This window comes from Gadus chalcogrammus, chromosome 21 (assembly GCF_026213295.1).
Source record: "Gadus chalcogrammus isolate NIFS_2021 chromosome 21, NIFS_Gcha_1.0, whole genome shotgun sequence".
Classification (NCBI taxonomy): Eukaryota; Metazoa; Chordata; class Actinopteri; order Gadiformes; family Gadidae; genus Gadus; species Gadus chalcogrammus.
In genome coordinates, this window is record NC_079432.1 from 19,990,952 (window position 1) to 20,009,605 (window position 18,654).

The 18,654-nt window shown below is 45.4% G+C and overlaps 2 protein-coding genes across 4 annotated transcripts in view; both read left to right on the forward strand.

Moving 5' to 3' along the window:
- The window catches only part of mpv17 (mitochondrial inner membrane protein MPV17), a 35,243-nt gene extending 26,113 nt beyond the window's left edge, over positions 1-9,130 (forward strand). For 2 of the 3 annotated variants that reach the window (XR_008893646.1, XR_008893647.1), the window contains exon 2: positions 918-1,003. Coding sequence is in view for 1 of the 3 variants with exons in the window: in XM_056581613.1 (XP_056437588.1) it covers positions 918-1,033; positions 2,488-2,580; positions 3,711-3,806; positions 6,871-6,903; positions 7,039-7,091; positions 7,320-7,389 (461 nt within the window). In the remaining 2 variants the exon portion in view is untranslated. Of the gene's footprint in view, positions 1-917; positions 1,034-2,487; positions 2,581-3,710; positions 3,807-6,870; positions 6,904-7,038; positions 7,092-7,319 lie in introns of those variants that run through there. The other variant, XM_056581613.1, reaches the window with a different exon arrangement.
- A 3,570-nt stretch (positions 9,131-12,700) lies between these two features.
- uts1 (urotensin 1) lies at positions 12,701-14,816 on the forward strand. The gene is made up of 2 exons (XM_056581733.1): positions 12,701-12,847; positions 13,209-14,816. Exon 2 carries the CDS (start codon positions 13,223-13,225, stop codon positions 13,700-13,702), a length of 480 nt encoding a protein of 159 aa, XP_056437708.1. The 5' UTR covers positions 12,701-12,847; positions 13,209-13,222; the 3' UTR covers positions 13,703-14,816.
- Positions 14,817-18,654: the final 3,838 nt, after the last annotated feature.

Consider the following 18,654-nt stretch of genomic DNA (forward strand, 5'->3'; position numbering starts at 1 on the left):
TATGACATCATAAGTGTGTCTTCCTCTCACCCTTTTGCAGGCAAGAGCAGCCTTCTCCTGTTTAAAACTAATGCTGTCTATCCAGTGCACCATCATTCCCAGGTAGCTTTTGTTGTTGGCGGACCAAATGTCCGCGGTGGTGGAAACATGATCCAGGGAATTGAAAGTAAGTTTGATTACTTCAGGTAACTGGAGGGTTAGTGTTGTTTTCCTGTCGGATTTTGGCTTGCGAGTCGCAGGCATTTTATCAAGTACCGGTATCTTTCTAAATCTGTGCGATTCAATAGTTGACAGGGGAAGCATGTATTCTACAATGAACCCTGCAACCAGCCTGTTAATGTCTTTCTGTGTTACCTGCGCTCCAACACTAGAAAAAAGCTTTGCCTGTTTAGGCGTGGTCGGTTGCTGATCAACTCCTTCAGATGACCGGTCACCGGAGAGCATGATCTTTCGCCACAAGTTTTGTATTGCGATGCTGGGCTGACAAATACTTGGACAGGTTGCTCATTGACAAATGAGCAAAAATTGGCAAAAGTTGAAAGACACCTTTCGCCTGGGCAGAGGGTGCATTTAACTTGAATATTTTTAACGGTTCTGAAAACGAGACCGAATATGCCATGCAAACATCCACAGCCTGAGTCCTGCGCCCGGGGTTCCGTTTTGTGGACGTGAAATCCAGGAACAGGAGAAGGTCCTGTGTTTTTGATCCTGTGATCCTGTGTCTTGGCCAAACTGATACTGATCGTTCCACTCTTCCACTTGGTGATGTCAATGGGCCTTTGTATACTGTTTGAGGAAGGGACACAATAATCCCTGTTTAACATCATATATAGCTCGTATTCCCAGATACCTGGTCATACTTGGCCGTACAATTAAATATTTTAGATGACTTAGGCATGTGAATTTATGTTCCCCAGGTTCATTGGTCGGTGCCGGTGATGTCATTTCCCAGCAGCTGATTGAGAGAAGAGGGTTGGCCAATCACAGCGGGCGGCGGACGGTCCGGATGATGGCCATTGGTTTCTGCTTTGTGGTGAATAACGCATTGTTCCTCCTGATATACATGTCATACTCAAAAAAATTAGAATATTGTGCGAAAGTTCATTTATTTCAGTAATTCAACTTAAAAGGTCATACTAATACATTATGTAGACTCATTACATGCAAAGTGAGATATTCCAAGCCTTTATTTGTTATAATTTTGAAGATTATGGCTTACAGTTTATGAAAACCCAAAATTCAAAATCTCAGAAAATTAGAATATTGCATGAAATCAATAAAAAAAGGATTTTAAATAAAGAAATGTTGGCCCTATGAAAAGTATACACATGCATATGTACTCATGTACTGGTTTAGGCCCCTTTTGCATGAATTACTGCCTTAATGCGGCATGACATGGATCAGCCTGTGGCACTGCTGAGGTGTTATGGATGACCAGGATGCTTCAATAGCGGCCTTCAGCTCTTTGGCATTGTTCGGTCTCATATCTTTCATCTTTCTCTTGGCAATGCACCATAGATTCTCTATGGGGTGCAGGTCAGGCGAGTTTGCTGGCCAATCAAGGAAAGTAATCGCATGGTCATTGAACCAGGTTTTTGTAGTTTTGGCAGTGTGAGCAGGTGCCAAGTCCTGCTGGAAAATGAAGTCAGCATCCCCATAAAGATGGTCCGCTGAAGAAAGCATGAAGTGCTCTAAAATGTCCTGTTAGACGGCTGCGTTGACTCTGGTCTTAATAAAGCACAGTGGACCAACACCAGCAGATGACATGGCTCCCCAAACCAAAGCAGACTGTGGAAACTTCACAGTGGACTTCAAGCCTCTTGCATTCTGTGCCTCTCCAATCTTTCTCCAGACTCTTGGACCTTGGTTTCCAAATGAGATGCAAAATTTGCTCTCATCCGAAAAGAGGACTTTGAGCAACAGACCAGTTATTTTTTTCTTTAGCCCAGGTAAGACGCTTCTGACGTTGTTTTTTGTTCAGGAGCGGCTTGACAAGAGGAATACGAATGCCCATTTCACAAATTCGTCTGTGTGTGGTGGCTCTAGATGCACCCCAGCCTCAGTCCAGTCCTTGTGAAGCTCTCCAACACTTTTGAAAGGCCTTTTGCGCACAATCCTTTCCAGGCTGCGGTCATCCCTGCTGCTTGTGCACATTTTTCTTCCACACTTTGCCCTTCCACTTAACTTTCTATCAATGTGCTTTGATACAGCACTTCGTGAACATCAAACTTATTTTGCAATTACCTTCTGAGGCTTTCCCTCCTCCTATCTCACTTTGCATGTAATGAGTCTACATAATGTATTAGTTTGGCCTTTTAAGTTGATTTACTGAAATAAATGAACTTTTGCACGATATTCAAATTTTCTGAGTATGACCTGTATACACTGTAATAACACATTATTCATCCAGTAGCAGGAGGACAGTCCTGTATGTGCAGGACAGCCTTAAGAGGGTTCACTGTATGTGGTTGTGTGTGTTGTCTCTAGGGTCCAGTGATAGGTGGCTGGTACAAGGTGCTGGACAGGCTGGTTGTTGGGGGAAGTAAAAGTGCTGCTATGAAGAAGATGCTGATAGATCAGGTAAGAGATGATCAGGATGTGTACTTCCCAAAATACACATCAAATACACATAAGCTACTCAGTATTATAAACTAAACATCTGAGCCAAAGTTTTCAAAAACCAAATGGACAACCAATGAGTTCATTCAACTTGTTTAAGGTGGATGAGTTAATACATGGTATATGCAATTGCCTGTAATGTTTCACCAGTGCCAAATACAAACAGATTATTCTTTAAATGTTGCTATCAACACTCCTCAAGAAGTTGGAAAGCTTGAGGATGTTTTGGTCACATGGAACCAACCAATACACCTTAATGACGCCTTCCTCCAAATCTGCCATATTGGATGATGTGCTCCCTCTCAATGTTGTGTGTGTGAGAGTAAGATGGACCTTCATAGACCTCCAGGGGCTGGTCTTTCAGAAGAACCAAGCCACAACCTGAAACCCAGTCTATCGTTGTGTACGACAGGTGTTCATCTGGGGCTTCTGGGAGCTGAAGCTCATAAAGAGCCTTCAACAAAACGGAATGCCAGTATTGCATTTATGGTGGTCCATCTGGAGGAATACCTTCCTCTTTACAAAGCGTTTCATTGATGTGGAAATGCATTTCCAGACGGAGCAATATTGCTCAGCTGAGGAGGCTCTCCGACAGGGCGCCACAGCAGCCTCGCGAGTGCCTTCTATTTTGTCCCACAAGCAGCAGTGTTTCTCACGGGGTGTATGAAATATTGAGCAGAGCTAAAGTGTCTGCTTCTACGCCTGAGCAGGTCAACCCACGGTGACTATAGTGCCATAAAAAGAATCCATCGGTGGTGCACCTGCGTCATATCTGTGTTCAAGGTTTACACTTATTCCAGCGCCTTTATGTAATCCTTCCTCAAGCTGGGTGTGAATAGCCCCCAGACATCCGACTAACAGGCCCCACATAGCAGACTAACAGCCCCCACACAAGAGCAAACGAAAATCTGTTTTTGCTGCATTGTGTTCAACCTGTAGCCATACAGTAAGCACACATGTGTGTGCATAACATCCTTTTAGATACAAACACAATTCTACCTGTACCCTACATATACCCCTCCATCCATTGTCTTGTTTCCATATTGACCATGTTGATTGACTGCTGTGTGTTTGTGTGTCCACACTTCTAGCTGGCTTTCGCCCCTTGCTTCCTTGGAGCGTTCCTTGGTCTCTCAGGGGCTCTGAATGGACTGACAATGGAGCAGAACACTGCCAAGCTGAAACGGGTAAGACCCCTATATCATCTATAGGTCTGTTCAGCTACATCACCTGTCTATTCAGCTATATCATCTATACGTCTGTTCAGCTATATCACCCGTCTCTTCAGCTATATCATCTTTAGGTCTCTTCAGCTATATCATCTATACGTCTGTTCAGCTATATCACCTGTCTCTTCAGCTATATCATCTATAGGTCTCTTCAGCTATATCATCTATAGGTCTCTTCAGCCATATCATCTATAGGTCTGTTCAGCTACATCACCTGTCTCTTCAGCTATATCATCTATACGTCTGTTCAGCTATATCACCTGTCTCTTCAGCTATATCATCTATAGGTCTCTTCAGCTATATCATCTATACGTCTGTTCAGCTATATCCCCTGTCTCTTCAGCTATATCATCTATACGTCTGTTCAGCTATATCACCTGTCTCTTCAGCTATATCATCTATGCGTCTGTTCAGCTATATCACCTGTCTCTTCAGCTATTAGCTAATTAGGTTTGGATTTCAGTTGAAAAGGTGAATCATGATATTATGGTGTAATGGTATTGGGTAGGGCTGTAACGATACGCGTATCGAAACCGAAATCGCGATACTCAAAGCCACAAACCTGTCTCGCGGTGTGAGAAGGCAGAAGCGCGATACGACCTTTCTAACTCTCCGGTCAAATTGTCCGATTGAAATTTGCTAATAATTTGTCTAAATAATAGTCTGCTGACACCGCCCCCTCTTATCGATGCCGTAAGTATGCGACGAGATGCCCTCTCTGTGATGACAGCTCTCCGTGGCTACGGAGGATTGCATTTCTCCACAGCCGTCGAAGTCCTCATATATGATATGAGCGACATTTATCCAGAGTAGCCCAAGCGGAAAAAAAATGCCTGTGTGATCCTGTCTCTATTGTTTTGTGTGATTTGACCGGCAGTTGGTCTGCTTATAGGTCGGAATGAAGCGGCCACCGATTATTGACAGGATGGGTACTTTATTCTACCGGACTCGTTCGCTTCTTCACTAGACACACATGCCACTGCTCGCTCTCCTCGCTCGTCCACTCACTCTCCTCGCTCGTCCACTCACTTGCTGACGTCACTCACACACAACCATACGCACATTGCCATTCTCGCGCACACACATACGCTACTCGTAACGCTATGCCTTGTTATTGCGACTTTCATGACGTTCAAGTTTTTTCCCATCTTTTGAAAGTTAGGCTATTAAACATGTTGCATTCTATACGGCCTGATTATGTCATTATTTAAGCTACATAGCCTAATAAGAAGCGCTTTGAGTGTGAGAAAAGCGCTATATAAATTGAATCTATTATTATTATTATTTGACCAAACCAACCAAACTAGTTGAGGGTATTTGCCTACCTGCAAGCATACTCCAACTGCAATCTTTGGTTATTTATTTATTAACTTAGCTATACTTTAATAGTATTCTTTCTGTTCAAATCTGTTCAGTGTTCCAAATTATTTGTTATTAAATGTTACATTAATTGAATTGTTATATAAGTGTTGTTTAAATAGAATGCTTTTTAAATTTAAAGAAATCGTGGGATGTATCGAACCGTGGGTCAAAAATCGTGATACAAACCGAATCGTGAGTTGGTGTATCGTTACAGCCCTAGTATTAGGTTAAGTAAGTTGAATTGTTAGTGGACTAGATTGATGGCGCGCGTTTCAAAACGGTGGCCACCTTAAAGCGCTGTACTATGATTGCCCTAAATCACCCACCCAGTCTCCAGGCAGCTGGTCAGGGGCAGATAGTGTGACTTGTCTGCTCAGGGACATGGCGACCAGTGCCGCCGCTCCCATAACGCGCGCTGCGCGTAGGGCCTCAAGTCCTGAGGGGGCCCCCAAAAAAAATAAAAAATAAAATAGGCTGTCTCTGTTTACAAAGTAAAGTGTGTAAATAAAGGAGTTATGCTTAGGGCCCCAAAATAGCTAGCAGCGGCACTGATCGCGACCCTTAACTTGGAGGAGCTGGGGTTCGAACCAGCAACCTTCCAGTTGTCAGACAACCCACTTTACCTCCTGAGCCTCTTCTGAGATACTTCTGAATGGAGTCACCACAAATTCTGAATGACCTCTCATACAAACCTGTTTCAGAACACCCACTTCAACTAGTCCATTTCTTAAAAAAATGTAAATCCAAACTTCACTAAGGCTTAGGTTCGTCTATGGGAGTCGGGGGATTTAACATTAAATACCCAAACATTTCAAACCATGGACTGTATCAAACACAGCTTATTGTAATCAGTCAGTGAGTCAGATGTCAGATAAGTTGTTTTTATGTTATTCTTTAATATCTAAAGGCCTGCTTTATTAATGAAGAAGCCATGACAGTTGAAACACCACTAGATCCCAATACTGGGTTGGATTAAACTCGGAATGAATGGGATCCATACCTTTTCTTTAGTTTATATACCCTTGGACCCAGTAATGAGGTTTGAGATTATAATAAAGATCTGGTGAACAGGGCGTCTCACCGGCTGTCTAACGGGCAACAAAGACTCTGCCAGCAGTTGTAGACTGGCCGCTGGCCAGTCTACAACTACAAAAAAATACAAATTTCCATTAACTAAGTGAATACATATTTATACTTCGAAAAATCTTAAAAGTAGTTAAGTTTTAAGTATTAGGCCAACATTAGCATTTGGCCATGTTGGCAGGTGTCTGTCTCCCCCCTGTAGCACAAGGCCTTGTTTGCCCTTAATTAGAAAGTGGTCACAGTCCAGATAGCAAACGAAAACGAAACGAAAATGGCAAAATTGCTCTGTTTTTATAAGTCAAAACATGTCAGGTTGACCTTCAAATTGTGTGTGTGTGTGTGTGTGTGTGTGTGTGTGTGTGTGTGTGTGTGTGTGTGTCCAATTAAAGGTAAAATATTGCTTAAAGTTTTTAGATTGATTGTCTTCCTCATCATTTTGCTCTACACTGAGAACTATAGGTAGGGTTTGCCTGCTAGTCTTTACTGAGGATACAATTATACGTTTAAATTATGGTTTATACTCACTGTAGAGGGCATTAACGTGTTTACATCTTCCTGTTTCACCTTTTTCTTTCAGGATTATGCTGATGCATTGATCTCAAACTACTATGTAAGTTAGCGATTAATGACACATTTTCTTTATGGTGGAAATACAACAAAAAAAAAATCTCTGGAAAGTGGGTTCTTACCGCGTAAAGGTTAAGCACTGACCTAACCTACTGACATGTTCTGCTCCCTGTTTCAGCTGTGGCCACCAGTCCAGATTGCCAACTTTTATTTTGTCCCTCTGCATCACAGGTAAGAAGCTCTGGGTCGTCAGAGCTCAGTTGAGGGGTACTTAGTCAGTTCAGGGAGCTCAGAGCTTATCCATTTGTTTTGTAATGTATTTTTCTTTATTTTCCTGTCCTGCAATCTGTGTGAAATTTTGCTACTCCTCTTTTTTGGTTGTAGCTCCACATGGATGAGCTTGATCAGCCACATCCATGACTCTGGTTCTCATTTAATCCACCGCTCCTTGTTCTGCAGACTGGCTGTTGTGCAGGTTGTAGCCGTCTCTTGGAACTCCTACCTCTCCTGGAAAGCCAATCAGATCTGAAGACCGTCAGCATTACTAGTGATGTCGTGGGATGTGTGCTGTGATATATTGTTGACTTGCTCTTTTTCTATTCCAGTCCTGAAACTCTTGACATGTTGTGATTGAGTCATTTTGTAAAGGTTGCGGGGGAATGTTCCGCCCAAAGTGACAAATTCACACTTGAAAGTCAATCTTGCATTGCACTAGTGTGAAAGTTTGTTCTCCATGCTAATTAGATTTGCCACCACCCCGGCAACACACAAATCACTAACACGGGAAACATACATAACACATACATTGAAGAAAACCTTACAATTATGATATGCTATCATAGGTCCTTGTGATTGCAACCTAACTTACTTAAAAACACAATTTAATAATAAAGGGCTTAAATATTGAGGATGTGAAATACTTTGGCATGCATTGCATAATCGTATTGGGCTTGGGTTGTGTAGTCTTATTTCTATCAGATGATGATGGTGATATTGGGGTTGGGGTTGTGTACTCTTAGTTCTATCAGAATGATGGTGATAGAGGATTGTTGGGGAAATGCCATGCATGGCTGTCAACCAAATTAACCATTTTATATAAACTTGTTTCCCACACAAACAAACCAAAGCTATATAAGGCAACTGTGACTGATGAATCCATTGAAGATGTGCCAGAATAGCCTGGCTCACCTGGGACAGTCATCTTCACATGGAAGTTGGAACATGCTTTCTTTTCGCATCCAGGTCTCTCCTGTTTCCAGTCATGCGCCAGCACTTTGTACCGGACACACTTAATGGTGCTCCAACATTATTGTCCTTTGGTGAAGTAAAGGCTTGGATAGATGCTAACATTAGCTTTGGGTGAAATAAAGAAATCGTTTTTTAATTTACCAACACAAAGAACTGTGATCCCCTTTTAAAGCGATCTGCTGAGATGATTAGCAGGAGGAGAGGTGGGTGCATGCCACTCTGAACGCATACCTTTATCCTACTGCTAGACGGAGGACAAGCTCAGCAAAATTGAAGGACTTGAAACGTAATTTAATCTTTTTTGGCATTGTTGATCTTTGGCTTAGTACAACTCTGAGAGGTAAATGTTCAACACGTGGTTTATTCAGAGACACAATGGTGGAAGGTGCGGTCGATGGAGAGGTCAGGAGCTGGCACTCTGCAGGTGGTCATGAACAACAGGTAAATATTCGGATTATATTGGTAATGGACAGAGTGGTACATCAGCCACGCTAACAGGTTCTAATTGACCCAGGTAAACCTCAGTCTGTCTTGGCCAAGGCCATGCTCGTAGGGTCCGACTTATCTCAAACCAATAAAACTATGCTGTTGTGTTGACCACTCTGTAGAAAAAGACGCTATTCAGGAGGGGTGTTAGCGCTTCAAATGTGTGGTCTAATGAGGTTCTGATGTTTGCTTGGATATCATGCGGTCTAAATAAGGCATAGAATAAATTAATTTGCAGACTACAATCTTTCATGATAACTAGTGTGTTGATAGAATTCAACTGCTTAAATTACACATTCATCTGCCATTGCCTGACTCGTTAATCTCTCAAACATAAGGTTATGTAATTAGGAAAACTTGATATCAACTAGAAAATGCATTTCCTGGAGAAAATGTGAGTGCAAAATATGTTATATTAAAGACACTTAGTTTAATACGCAAAGAAATGTAAAATGGCTTAAATCAAGTGTAGGGATTTGAAGTAAATGGAGAAAACATGCACACCATTGCACACATAAAGTGAAGACGAACAAACGTGATCAAGTTTGAACACATTTGAGATAAAATATAGAATAGCTGAGCTGTTCTGTGTGTTTGTTTGTGTGTGTGTGTGCGTGTGTGTAACTTGGAAAAGTATATTATTGTCCTTCACATCTAGTAGAATGACGAGGCTTATACAGTTTGTCTCCTTTGAGTTAGGGCTGGGCGGTATATCGATATTTGAGATGTATCAATATTTTTATGTATCAATAATATAACGAGATATGTAACGAGACGCTATCGTCAACATCGATAGCCTATAGTTCATTTGCGTTGAATTTACAGCGCATTTGCTCCAGAAAAAGCCTTTCCGAGGCGCCCCTGCCGCCTGCTCTTTCCTCACTCTGCTTCAGAGTCCTGCACGGGTTTGGGTACCGGACGGGTGACCCACACAATTTGAATGAAACGGGGGATCGGGGGGATAATGTACGGACAGGGGTGCGGGTCGGGTCGGACGGCTGAACAGCGCGGGTCGGTCACGGGTTCTGCGATTGGAATTTTCAAGGCCTCACGTGCAAATGAAAAAATCATTATCAGTGATACATATGGAAGTGCCCCCGGCCAAGAAGCGAGCTCGAGTGTCAGCGGGGTTAGTACACTTTTGGACGTAGACGTTGAAGTTGCTGCTTTCATTGATTACAAAAAGATTAAAGATGACTCTTTTGGTGTGTTATCGTGGTGGGGAGAGCACGGTCGTTCATTTCGCAATATTGCTCAGATTGACAGATTTATTCTCACCATCCATGCTCAGGCCTCATTCACGCCTCGTGCCCACTACCTCCGTCCGTTGACTGATCCCCATTGACTTTGAATGGGGACGGACGCGCAATGCATTGTGGATCCGTCCGTTCCGTTGGAGCCTTCGGCTCCGTCAAAAAGTTGAAAAATGTTCAACTTTTTCGGCAGCGACGGATCCGTCATCCAATCAGATTGCGTATGCAAATTTAAGCACTGTGACGCGACTCGGGCTCTGAGGATACGGGAAAGCGGGAAAGCGGGTCATCTTGCATCGCAACAAGCAGGAAGAAGCGGGAAGAACCCGGCGAAGCGATTTGATTGGCTGACGGATGCATCTGCAAAGACTACACCCCCATCCGTCAGCCACGCCTTCCCACGTCCGTTGACTGACGGTGCAGTGGGCATGTACCTCCGTCCGTCGATGGATCTCATTGACTTTGCATTGGGCGCTCGCGAAATGCATTGTGGGTCCGTCCGTCCATTCGGCTCCGTGGCCTCCGTCAAAAAGTTGAGAAATGTTCAACTTTTCAGGCAGCACTGGATCCGTCGGCCAATCAGATCGCGGTTATGCAAATACACTCCACTCGTCTACTGGATCCATTTTTCAATAACAAGCAGGAAGAAGTAGGAAAAATCCAGCCGTTATATTTTTTTTCAGAAATGTGGAATGATACGTCAAAAAGTTGAGAAACTTGTGAGTAGGCCTACGGGCGGGTGCGGGTTTGCAGAATAACACCGGTGCAGGCTCTGCTCTGCTTAACCCTCCAAACGCATTTGCCCCATTTTGCTCCGACTGTTTTTGACTGACTAATTTTAAAATGGTTGGCTACCCTGGCCGTCCCTGGCCTACACCCAAATTTAGGATTGAGTTTGCAACCAGCAAGGCAGGTTAACGAGCACAGCAACACAAGCAGCGGGAAATGAAAGCACAGCGGCGCCCTGATGTAGAATGACGAGTTGGAGCGCGGCAACGACAACTATTGGCACATTTCCACCGGTGGGTGCGGCTTGGCGGGGTAGTGAATGGCGGTTCGGCGCAGCCCACTTACGGCTCGCGTTTCCACCACCGACAGTACCCTTATGCTAGGGTTTAAACCGGATGGCAATGGCCATCCGGTTACGTTAGCATCCTGATCTCGTAGCAGCCCGACACAGTGTAGCCTGCTAATAAGTCCAAGGAAAAAGAAGTACGCGACACAATAAACAAAGATCAATAATGTAGGACGTCTAAGAAGGACGGAAAACTTTTGCGGGACATTTTCTTCAATAAACAAAGCTTTCGCCATTGTCCAGAAATACCTTGCGGATAATGTGTTGGTTTGTTATTATCCCCCTGTCGCACGGAAGGGCGATTCTGTTAACCAATCAATGGACGGCGTGTTAGCTCGAACTTGCCGGCAACCTTTCAGGCGCCTCAGTACCCCAACGGAGGAGTAATACGGCTCAGTCCGGATCACGTCCACTTTTCGCGGTGGAAACGCAACCTGTGCCGAACCTTTGCGGACTGAACCAACCCGCAACCTCCGGTGGAAACGCACCATTATTGCGTCAACAACAAATATATATCTATATCGACATTCTGCTTGAAAATATCGAGATATGACTTTTGGTCCATATCCAGCCCTACTTTGAGTCTCAGCTTTCATATGGTATATCGTTTTTGTAGATAGCATGACGTTAAATGGATTGTTTAAGCATTGTTATTAGCATTTAGCTTCTACCGGGTGTAAACCACATACGTATCAAGCACCTAGCCTCTAGCCATATAAATGAGGGTCCACACACACAAACACCCGATATAAAAAAATCATACTTCCAATCGATTACTCTTTTTAGCGCCAGTGTAACAAGGAATAACGTAACTGTTTAAGCTTGACATTGTGTCCCTGCCACACCTGCAATGGTTAGCATTTGTGATTTTTGCCACCTTGGGCTAGAGCGTCATCTCTAGAGCGTCCTCACGCTCTAGCCTGAACGGAAGTCAATGAGACAACTGAAAATATACGATGCCGGTATGAAATAAAACTGTTAAACTGATTCTGATAGAACTATAAATGATATCAATAATCTGTCATTGAGGATGTGTATTGATTTCTTTGTGATTGTGTCATGTCATTGCAAGTCATTGTAATGTTAGCTACATTTGCCTCTTTAGCAATCCAGCTCAAAAACAAACCTAGCCCTGCATTGTACCTAGCATTGTATTGCACGCACAGCACGATGGTGCAATGCATAAATTGGTGACCGGAATAAAGTAGCAAAAAATGTGCTAGTACCATTTAAAAAAACATTTAAAATCGACATAAAATGACAACCGTGGTACAAATACAATACAAGAAAATAAATCTATTTCTGGGTGCAGCTTTGTTGTCGAGTCGTAGGCCTACGGTCAGCCTCACTGAACTTGGTATGCTCTCAGAATTCCGTGTTGGACCGACAAAAAAGGGGTCGTTCCTCCGTGGAATCCCGCAAGAAAGCTGGGAGATTTCCCCACTTGCAACTCGTTCGGGTGGTGTGCGAGGCATCTGGAACACCCCATAAGGGTCGGCGAATGGGCCTAAATAATCGTGCAGAATAGGCTATTTAAGAAATACGATTTTCTTTCCAAGATAATCTGAACATTTAAAAATTGGAATGGAGTATTAGTCTAGGTGAACAATTGTGGAATGGGTAGGGTCCCAAAGTTTGCAGAGAAGAATAAAGAAAGAATAAAGCCTAAGAAGAACAATAGTTGAGCGCTGCATGCAGCACTCAACTAATCATCATTGTAAATGCGTTGTCCTCAGCCTTCCCTGAACACACATGGCCTTTCAGATTTCTGTCTGTCTGTTGCCCCTCAGCCCTTTACTGACGTCAACAGACCAGTGCTGGACATATATAAGGTCTATGGGGTCCTCCCACCGTCACTCGAGGGACTCCGGACGGGCTGCTTCACCAGGGGCCACAGAGCGGATTACTGGGGCTTACTGTGCAAGGTATATAGGCTACAGACCGCTTTATTTTTCACTTTGGCGTATTCCTCAGTGTATTTAATTGTACGTATTTCTTTTACAGAGAATAGCAGGTGACCGGTTCTTCATGAGGCTGCAATGAGATTCACGTTCACCTCACGCTTCACTTTGCGCGCTTAAAAAACATAATAAAACAAACGACTCCATGATCGGAGCGATCTGGTTCCTTGAGGAAATGATTTTTCAGACTTGTAACTATTTCGTAAATCATGTCAGACCACGACATGTCCGGCGCTCCATCGCGCCTCATGGAGCATGGGTTTGTTTGTACATATTAAATGTGCACATCAAACTGAGATATATGATGTTAACCGGTGCGTTTCAGGACGTCTGGTCACCATGAAGCCCGTCCCGTTCATCCTGCTCCTCGCATCTGTCCTGCTGGCCTCCCACGGCCGCCCCTCCGCCGTCCGGACGCTCCCCGCCCGGGACGAGGCGCTCCTCAGCGCCGTCTCGGACCTCCTCGGCGACACGCTGCTGCGCGTCATCCAGAGGACCAGTCCGGGGGTCAGTCTTTCCCTTGGGTCCGACAACGAGGAGCTCTCGATAGCAGCGCAGATGGACGCTACAGCCCTCTTTCACCTGGCGCGTGCTGTGGCGTCCTTGGAGACAGAGCTGCGCGCGCCCGGGATGGAGGGTGAGCCCGAGAAGAACCGTGTGGACGACCTGGGGGAGCTGTCCAAGAGGAGCGAGGAGCCGCCGATCTCCATCGACCTCACCTTCCACATGCTCAGACACATGATCCACATGGCGAGGGTGGAGAGGGAGAAGGAGCAGGCGGAGATGAACCGACACTTCTTAGATGAGGTGGGGAAGTGACAGACCCGGTGAACATGGGGAGAAACAAGCTATACTATCAATATGTTCTTTCAAGTTTTTTTTTTTTTTTTTTGAAATCGTTGAGTAGGCCTATATCTGCCTTCAGCCTGTATTCACGCATAAGCAGTGTCGGTTTTACAAACTATGTTTAGAAAATGGTTTTAGATGCATGGAAACGAACAGTGCAGACTCACCATTGAGCGCCTCTCAGCTCCTGCTAGGGGTAACTAGTGCTCAGAATAACTCCTTACTGGTTCCAGTGTCCTTTTCAAACTCAGCTGAAGACTCACGAAGTCTAACGGATCATGAGGAGGATAATATAGGCCTACGTAGTGTTCTGGGACAAGTTCATCCTTGAAAAAATATTTAGATTTAAGAATGACAACCTAAGTAAAGATTTGAAAAGGATTAAATCTCACTGAATATTTTAAACAGAACCTCTCCAGCACTTCAATATTAAAATATTACGATAAAAAAATATGTTTTATTTGATCAAGATATACTTCAAATAAAGACCTTTTGAGGGAGTGTATAGGCCTACTGTCAGTACTCTACTGGTCATACATGTTCTAACCTGCTTAAATTCACCACAGTGGATAGGTTGTTGAGAATGCATGATGTGGTTTGTAGGCCTATGTGGTGATTTGTAGGATTTATTGAAACATGAATTGTTCAAGGAGGCTTGTTAAACTAGATTGAACAGTCTTAAGTCTGCCGAAAATGACCCCAACGCTGTTTGGATGTTAATTTGAACATCAAAATCATGACGGATGTTGTTCCAGACCCAATGTGTTATTCTGATTATCAACTTGGACCACTAGTTTTCTGTTGGTTGCAACTGGGACATTGTTTTTAAGGGAAAAGTTGGAAGGAAGTGAAAGGAAGGCAGGCTACTATTTCATTTCATATTTTCCTTGTCTTTATTTTTCCACCTTTAATTGATTATTGGTTTTAAAGAGCTCACTATTGTCTGTAGCCTGTTCCTTCTGCAGCATGCGTGGCTTTCAAGAAAAACACAACAAAAAGGCATGTTTTTAATCATCTATCGTATTGTTGGACGCAACGTAACTTTAGCAGTTGACCTCAACAAGCTCTCACCAGTTATTTTTTGTAATAAAACACTAACATGGTAAAATGTTGTGTCCTTGTCCTTAAGCAAATACAGAATGCATACTTAATGAATAGGCCTATAGATTATCAATATGGTATTCATAGAATGCATAATGTATGAGTACTAAAATATATTAAAGGTGTTTCTGTAAATTGAACATATTAATATAGATTTGGCATTAAAATGGGTTTTGATATCATTTCTAGCGTGTAATTTGTATTTTATCTTCATAATAATCGTTCAGTGATTGTATATGATGTTTAGTTTGTAAGTTATTACGAAAATTATTTTCGGTCTTGCTAGAATTAGTTTAAGTTTTTTATTATTGCTATGGTGGTTCCTATGGACACTGCTTTTGCTATAAATCAAACATGGCTGCCATTCATTTTATAATAATGATGCGCAGAGGTTGCCAAAAATGCAAACATGTTATATGCAATCTAACAACTGCATATAGACTTATGGCATGTAAAAGAGTGACAGTATTGCGAAGTAAATTGAGTTTATTAAGTGTGCATGCATTTTGCATGAATTAAAAAAAATTATAATATTCAAATAAATAAATAATCTTTCTCTGCGGACCGGTACCAAATGCCCCACGGACCGGTACCGGTCCGTGGACCGGGGGTTGGGGACCGCTGCCCTAGGTGACCAGCTAAGCATACTTCCTAGCGTGCATATGCTACACAATTCCCCTCCTTTATTTTCATAGTAACCATACCGAAACTTTACCAAATGAAGTGAGTTAAAAGCAATCCTGATTCAACGACCCTTTTCTGAAAGAACACGACATGTACACATTCAGAACGGTATAACTCACGGTACAACTAACTGACACTCCAAATGGTAAACTCAAAAAGCGAACAATGTATCTCACTCTGCAAGACCCAAACTGTGGTAACTTCTGCCCAATACAGGCGGGCGGCCGGGTTGCAAAGGAAGAATACTCGAGGCGTAGTGACCATTAATAACTTTATAGGTATGGCACATATCACGGCATACATCTGCTGGTCATAGCAGGAAGTCCAACTCGAACTACGGAAGCCCCGAGGAGCCTACTTTAATCCAAATAGGAATGCACTTATCTTGCGATGCAAATTAACGTTACAACACAAACATAAAACATAAACTGCACCTTAGCAACGCGGCCAGCTTCCTCCGCCCCCTGCTGCTCCACCAACCACAAGTGCACATAAGCACGAACATTAAATGCATACTTGTGGTTGACAGAGAGCGGGGTGATTGACGGCCAACCCCACGAACCCAGAACCCCCATACCCCCATATAAATAGGATCACTACACTCCCCCCCCCTCCTACCCCCCCACCAGAAATTTCCTTGTCCCAAAGGGAACAAACAAAGTCTCTGAAGCGACCTGGAGGCCTTCTCCAGGTCGCCCTTCACCCGCCTCCACGGGTGAGTTTCCTGGAGTACTGGGGACGAGGGAACAGAGGGAGGGGATTCAGCCACTGGAGGAGGGGAAGAAGACAAGGGGACGGGGAAATAGGTCTCTGGCAGGAAGCTGTCACCACGGGGAACAGGGGAGAGGGCAGGGCGTGAGTAGGAGGGTTGGGGAGGTGATAACGGCGTCCTCGGTGGATGTGGGGAAGAGACCCCTCTGTTAGGAGCTAGTCTGTCTCTATGTAGCGCTGCCTTCTTTCACCGGGGAAAGAAGGCAGCACCCTGTAAACCACCTCCCCTAACCCCTCCAGTGCTCTGCAGGGACCCAGCCACTGACGGTCGAGCTCAGCGCCAGGCCCTTCTTCCGCTGGGGGTTGTAGACCCAAACTAGCTCTCCAGCTCTTCATCCTTCCCTGGGTCCTCCCCTTGTAGTTACGCTTTTACCTCCCACCGGAGCGTGGGCTGACTCGAGGCGGTCCTGAAGCCTCCTGGCGTACTCAGAACCCGGGGGAATGGCAAGGGAATCAGGCGGCCGACCAAACGTCAACTCTGCTGGGTTGCGGAGTTCTCTCCCCAGCATGAGAAGGGCAGGCGTGCATGCTGTGGACTCCTGGAACGCAGAGCGACACACCAGGAGCACCATGGGTATATGGTTGTCCCAGACTCGCTGGTGCCGAGAGGTGAGGATGGCCAGCTGCTGGCCCAAGGTGCGACGGAATCTGCGACGGCGAAAGTTCCTCTTCTGGTCACTGTGTGTGCTCTCTGGCACTCCCAAGCGGCTGAACATTCCCTCTACCAGGGCATCTACTATGGTCTCTGCCTCCTGGGATTGTCTGTCTGGGATGGTGTACGCCTCTGGCCATTTTGTGAAATAGTCCATAGCGGAGAGGACTTAGGGGTTACCACTGTCTGAGGCAACGGAACCACTACATCCACCGCCACTTTTTCAATTGGTGCCCCCACTGGAAACTGTTGAAGCCGAGCATGTGAACGAAGAGGGGGACCCTTACGTGCTCTACAGGGATTGCAGAGGCGGCAAAAATCCACAATGTCCCTCCTGAACTGACCCCAGTAGAATCTCTGGCGGAGGAGTGTCTTAGTGACTCCAAAATGCCCAGACCCTGCTGCTCCATGCACGGCCTGAAGCAGCGCCTCCTGCAGGCCCTTGGGGACCACTACCTGCCACGCCCCTCAGCCGTCAGTGGCTGGCTCCTTCAACGCCTGCTGCAGCACACCCTCATGCAGACGTAGGGCCCCAAACTTAGACCACAGCCTCTTGATCGTCGTTGAAAGCACGGCCACCTCTTCCAACGGTGGTTGCTGCTGTACCTCCACCCACAGCAGTACAGGCTGTAAGTCGGTTTTCTGCTCCTGCTGCTGTCTCCACTCCGCCACATCCACTGCCTGCAGCTCCTAGCAGAGGAACACCTCTACCTGTCGCACTGCATCACAGTCCTCCTCCTTCTCCTCTTCAAGCAGCTCTCGCTCACGGGTCTCCCTCCGCTCACAGTAACAGCACCCGTTGGTGGCACATGGGCGGCATGAGAGGGCGTCTGCATTGCTGTGGCGTGCCCAAGCCCTGTGCTCCACCTCGAATTGGGAAGCCTTGAGCTCCTCCAACCACCTGGCGATCTGCCACTCTGGTTCCCTGAAAGTCTGCTCTTCATGAGTCATTGAAGAGCAGATTGGTCAGTCCTCAGGTGAAGGGCAAGCCACACAGGTAGAACTTGAAGTGCCTTATTGGCAGCACCACTGCCAGGAGCTCCCTACGGGTGACACAGTAGCAACGCTCAACCCTGTCTAACCCCCGACTGAAGTAGGCCAACACTCTCTCACCCTGCCGCCCCACCTGGAAAAGCACCCCTCCCACACCAACACTGCTAGCGTCTATGTCAAGGATGAAGGGCAAGGTAGGGTCGGCTGAGGAGAGCACCGGGGCCTCACTCAGGGCACGCTGAAGGCTACTGAAAGCCCCCTGACACTACCCAGTCCACACCAAGTCCCGATCTTTCTGTAGCAGTTGATACAGAGGGGCAGCTGTGCCAGAGAAACCCTCTACAAACCTCCTGTAGTACGAGGCCAAGCCTAGGAAGCTCTTCAGCTGCTTCTGGTCGCTGGGGGTGGGCCAGTCTGTGACAGCCCGCACCATCTCCTCCATGGTGCCGATGCCCTCGGCCCCCACCCTATGCCCCAAGAAGGATACTTCCCTCTGCATTAATGGCATTTCTTGGGGTGAAGCTTCAGGCCTGCAGCTTCTCCAGCACCTGCCACAGGGACCCAAAGGCAGCCTCGAAGGAGCTGCCATGCAGCAGGATGTCATCAAGGTACACCAGGCACTGCTCTCGGGGAATACTAGAAAGTACCTTGTCCATTAACAACGCAAATATGGCAGGGGCATTGCAAAGTCCAAAACTTAGTACCTTGAACTGCCACAGCCCCT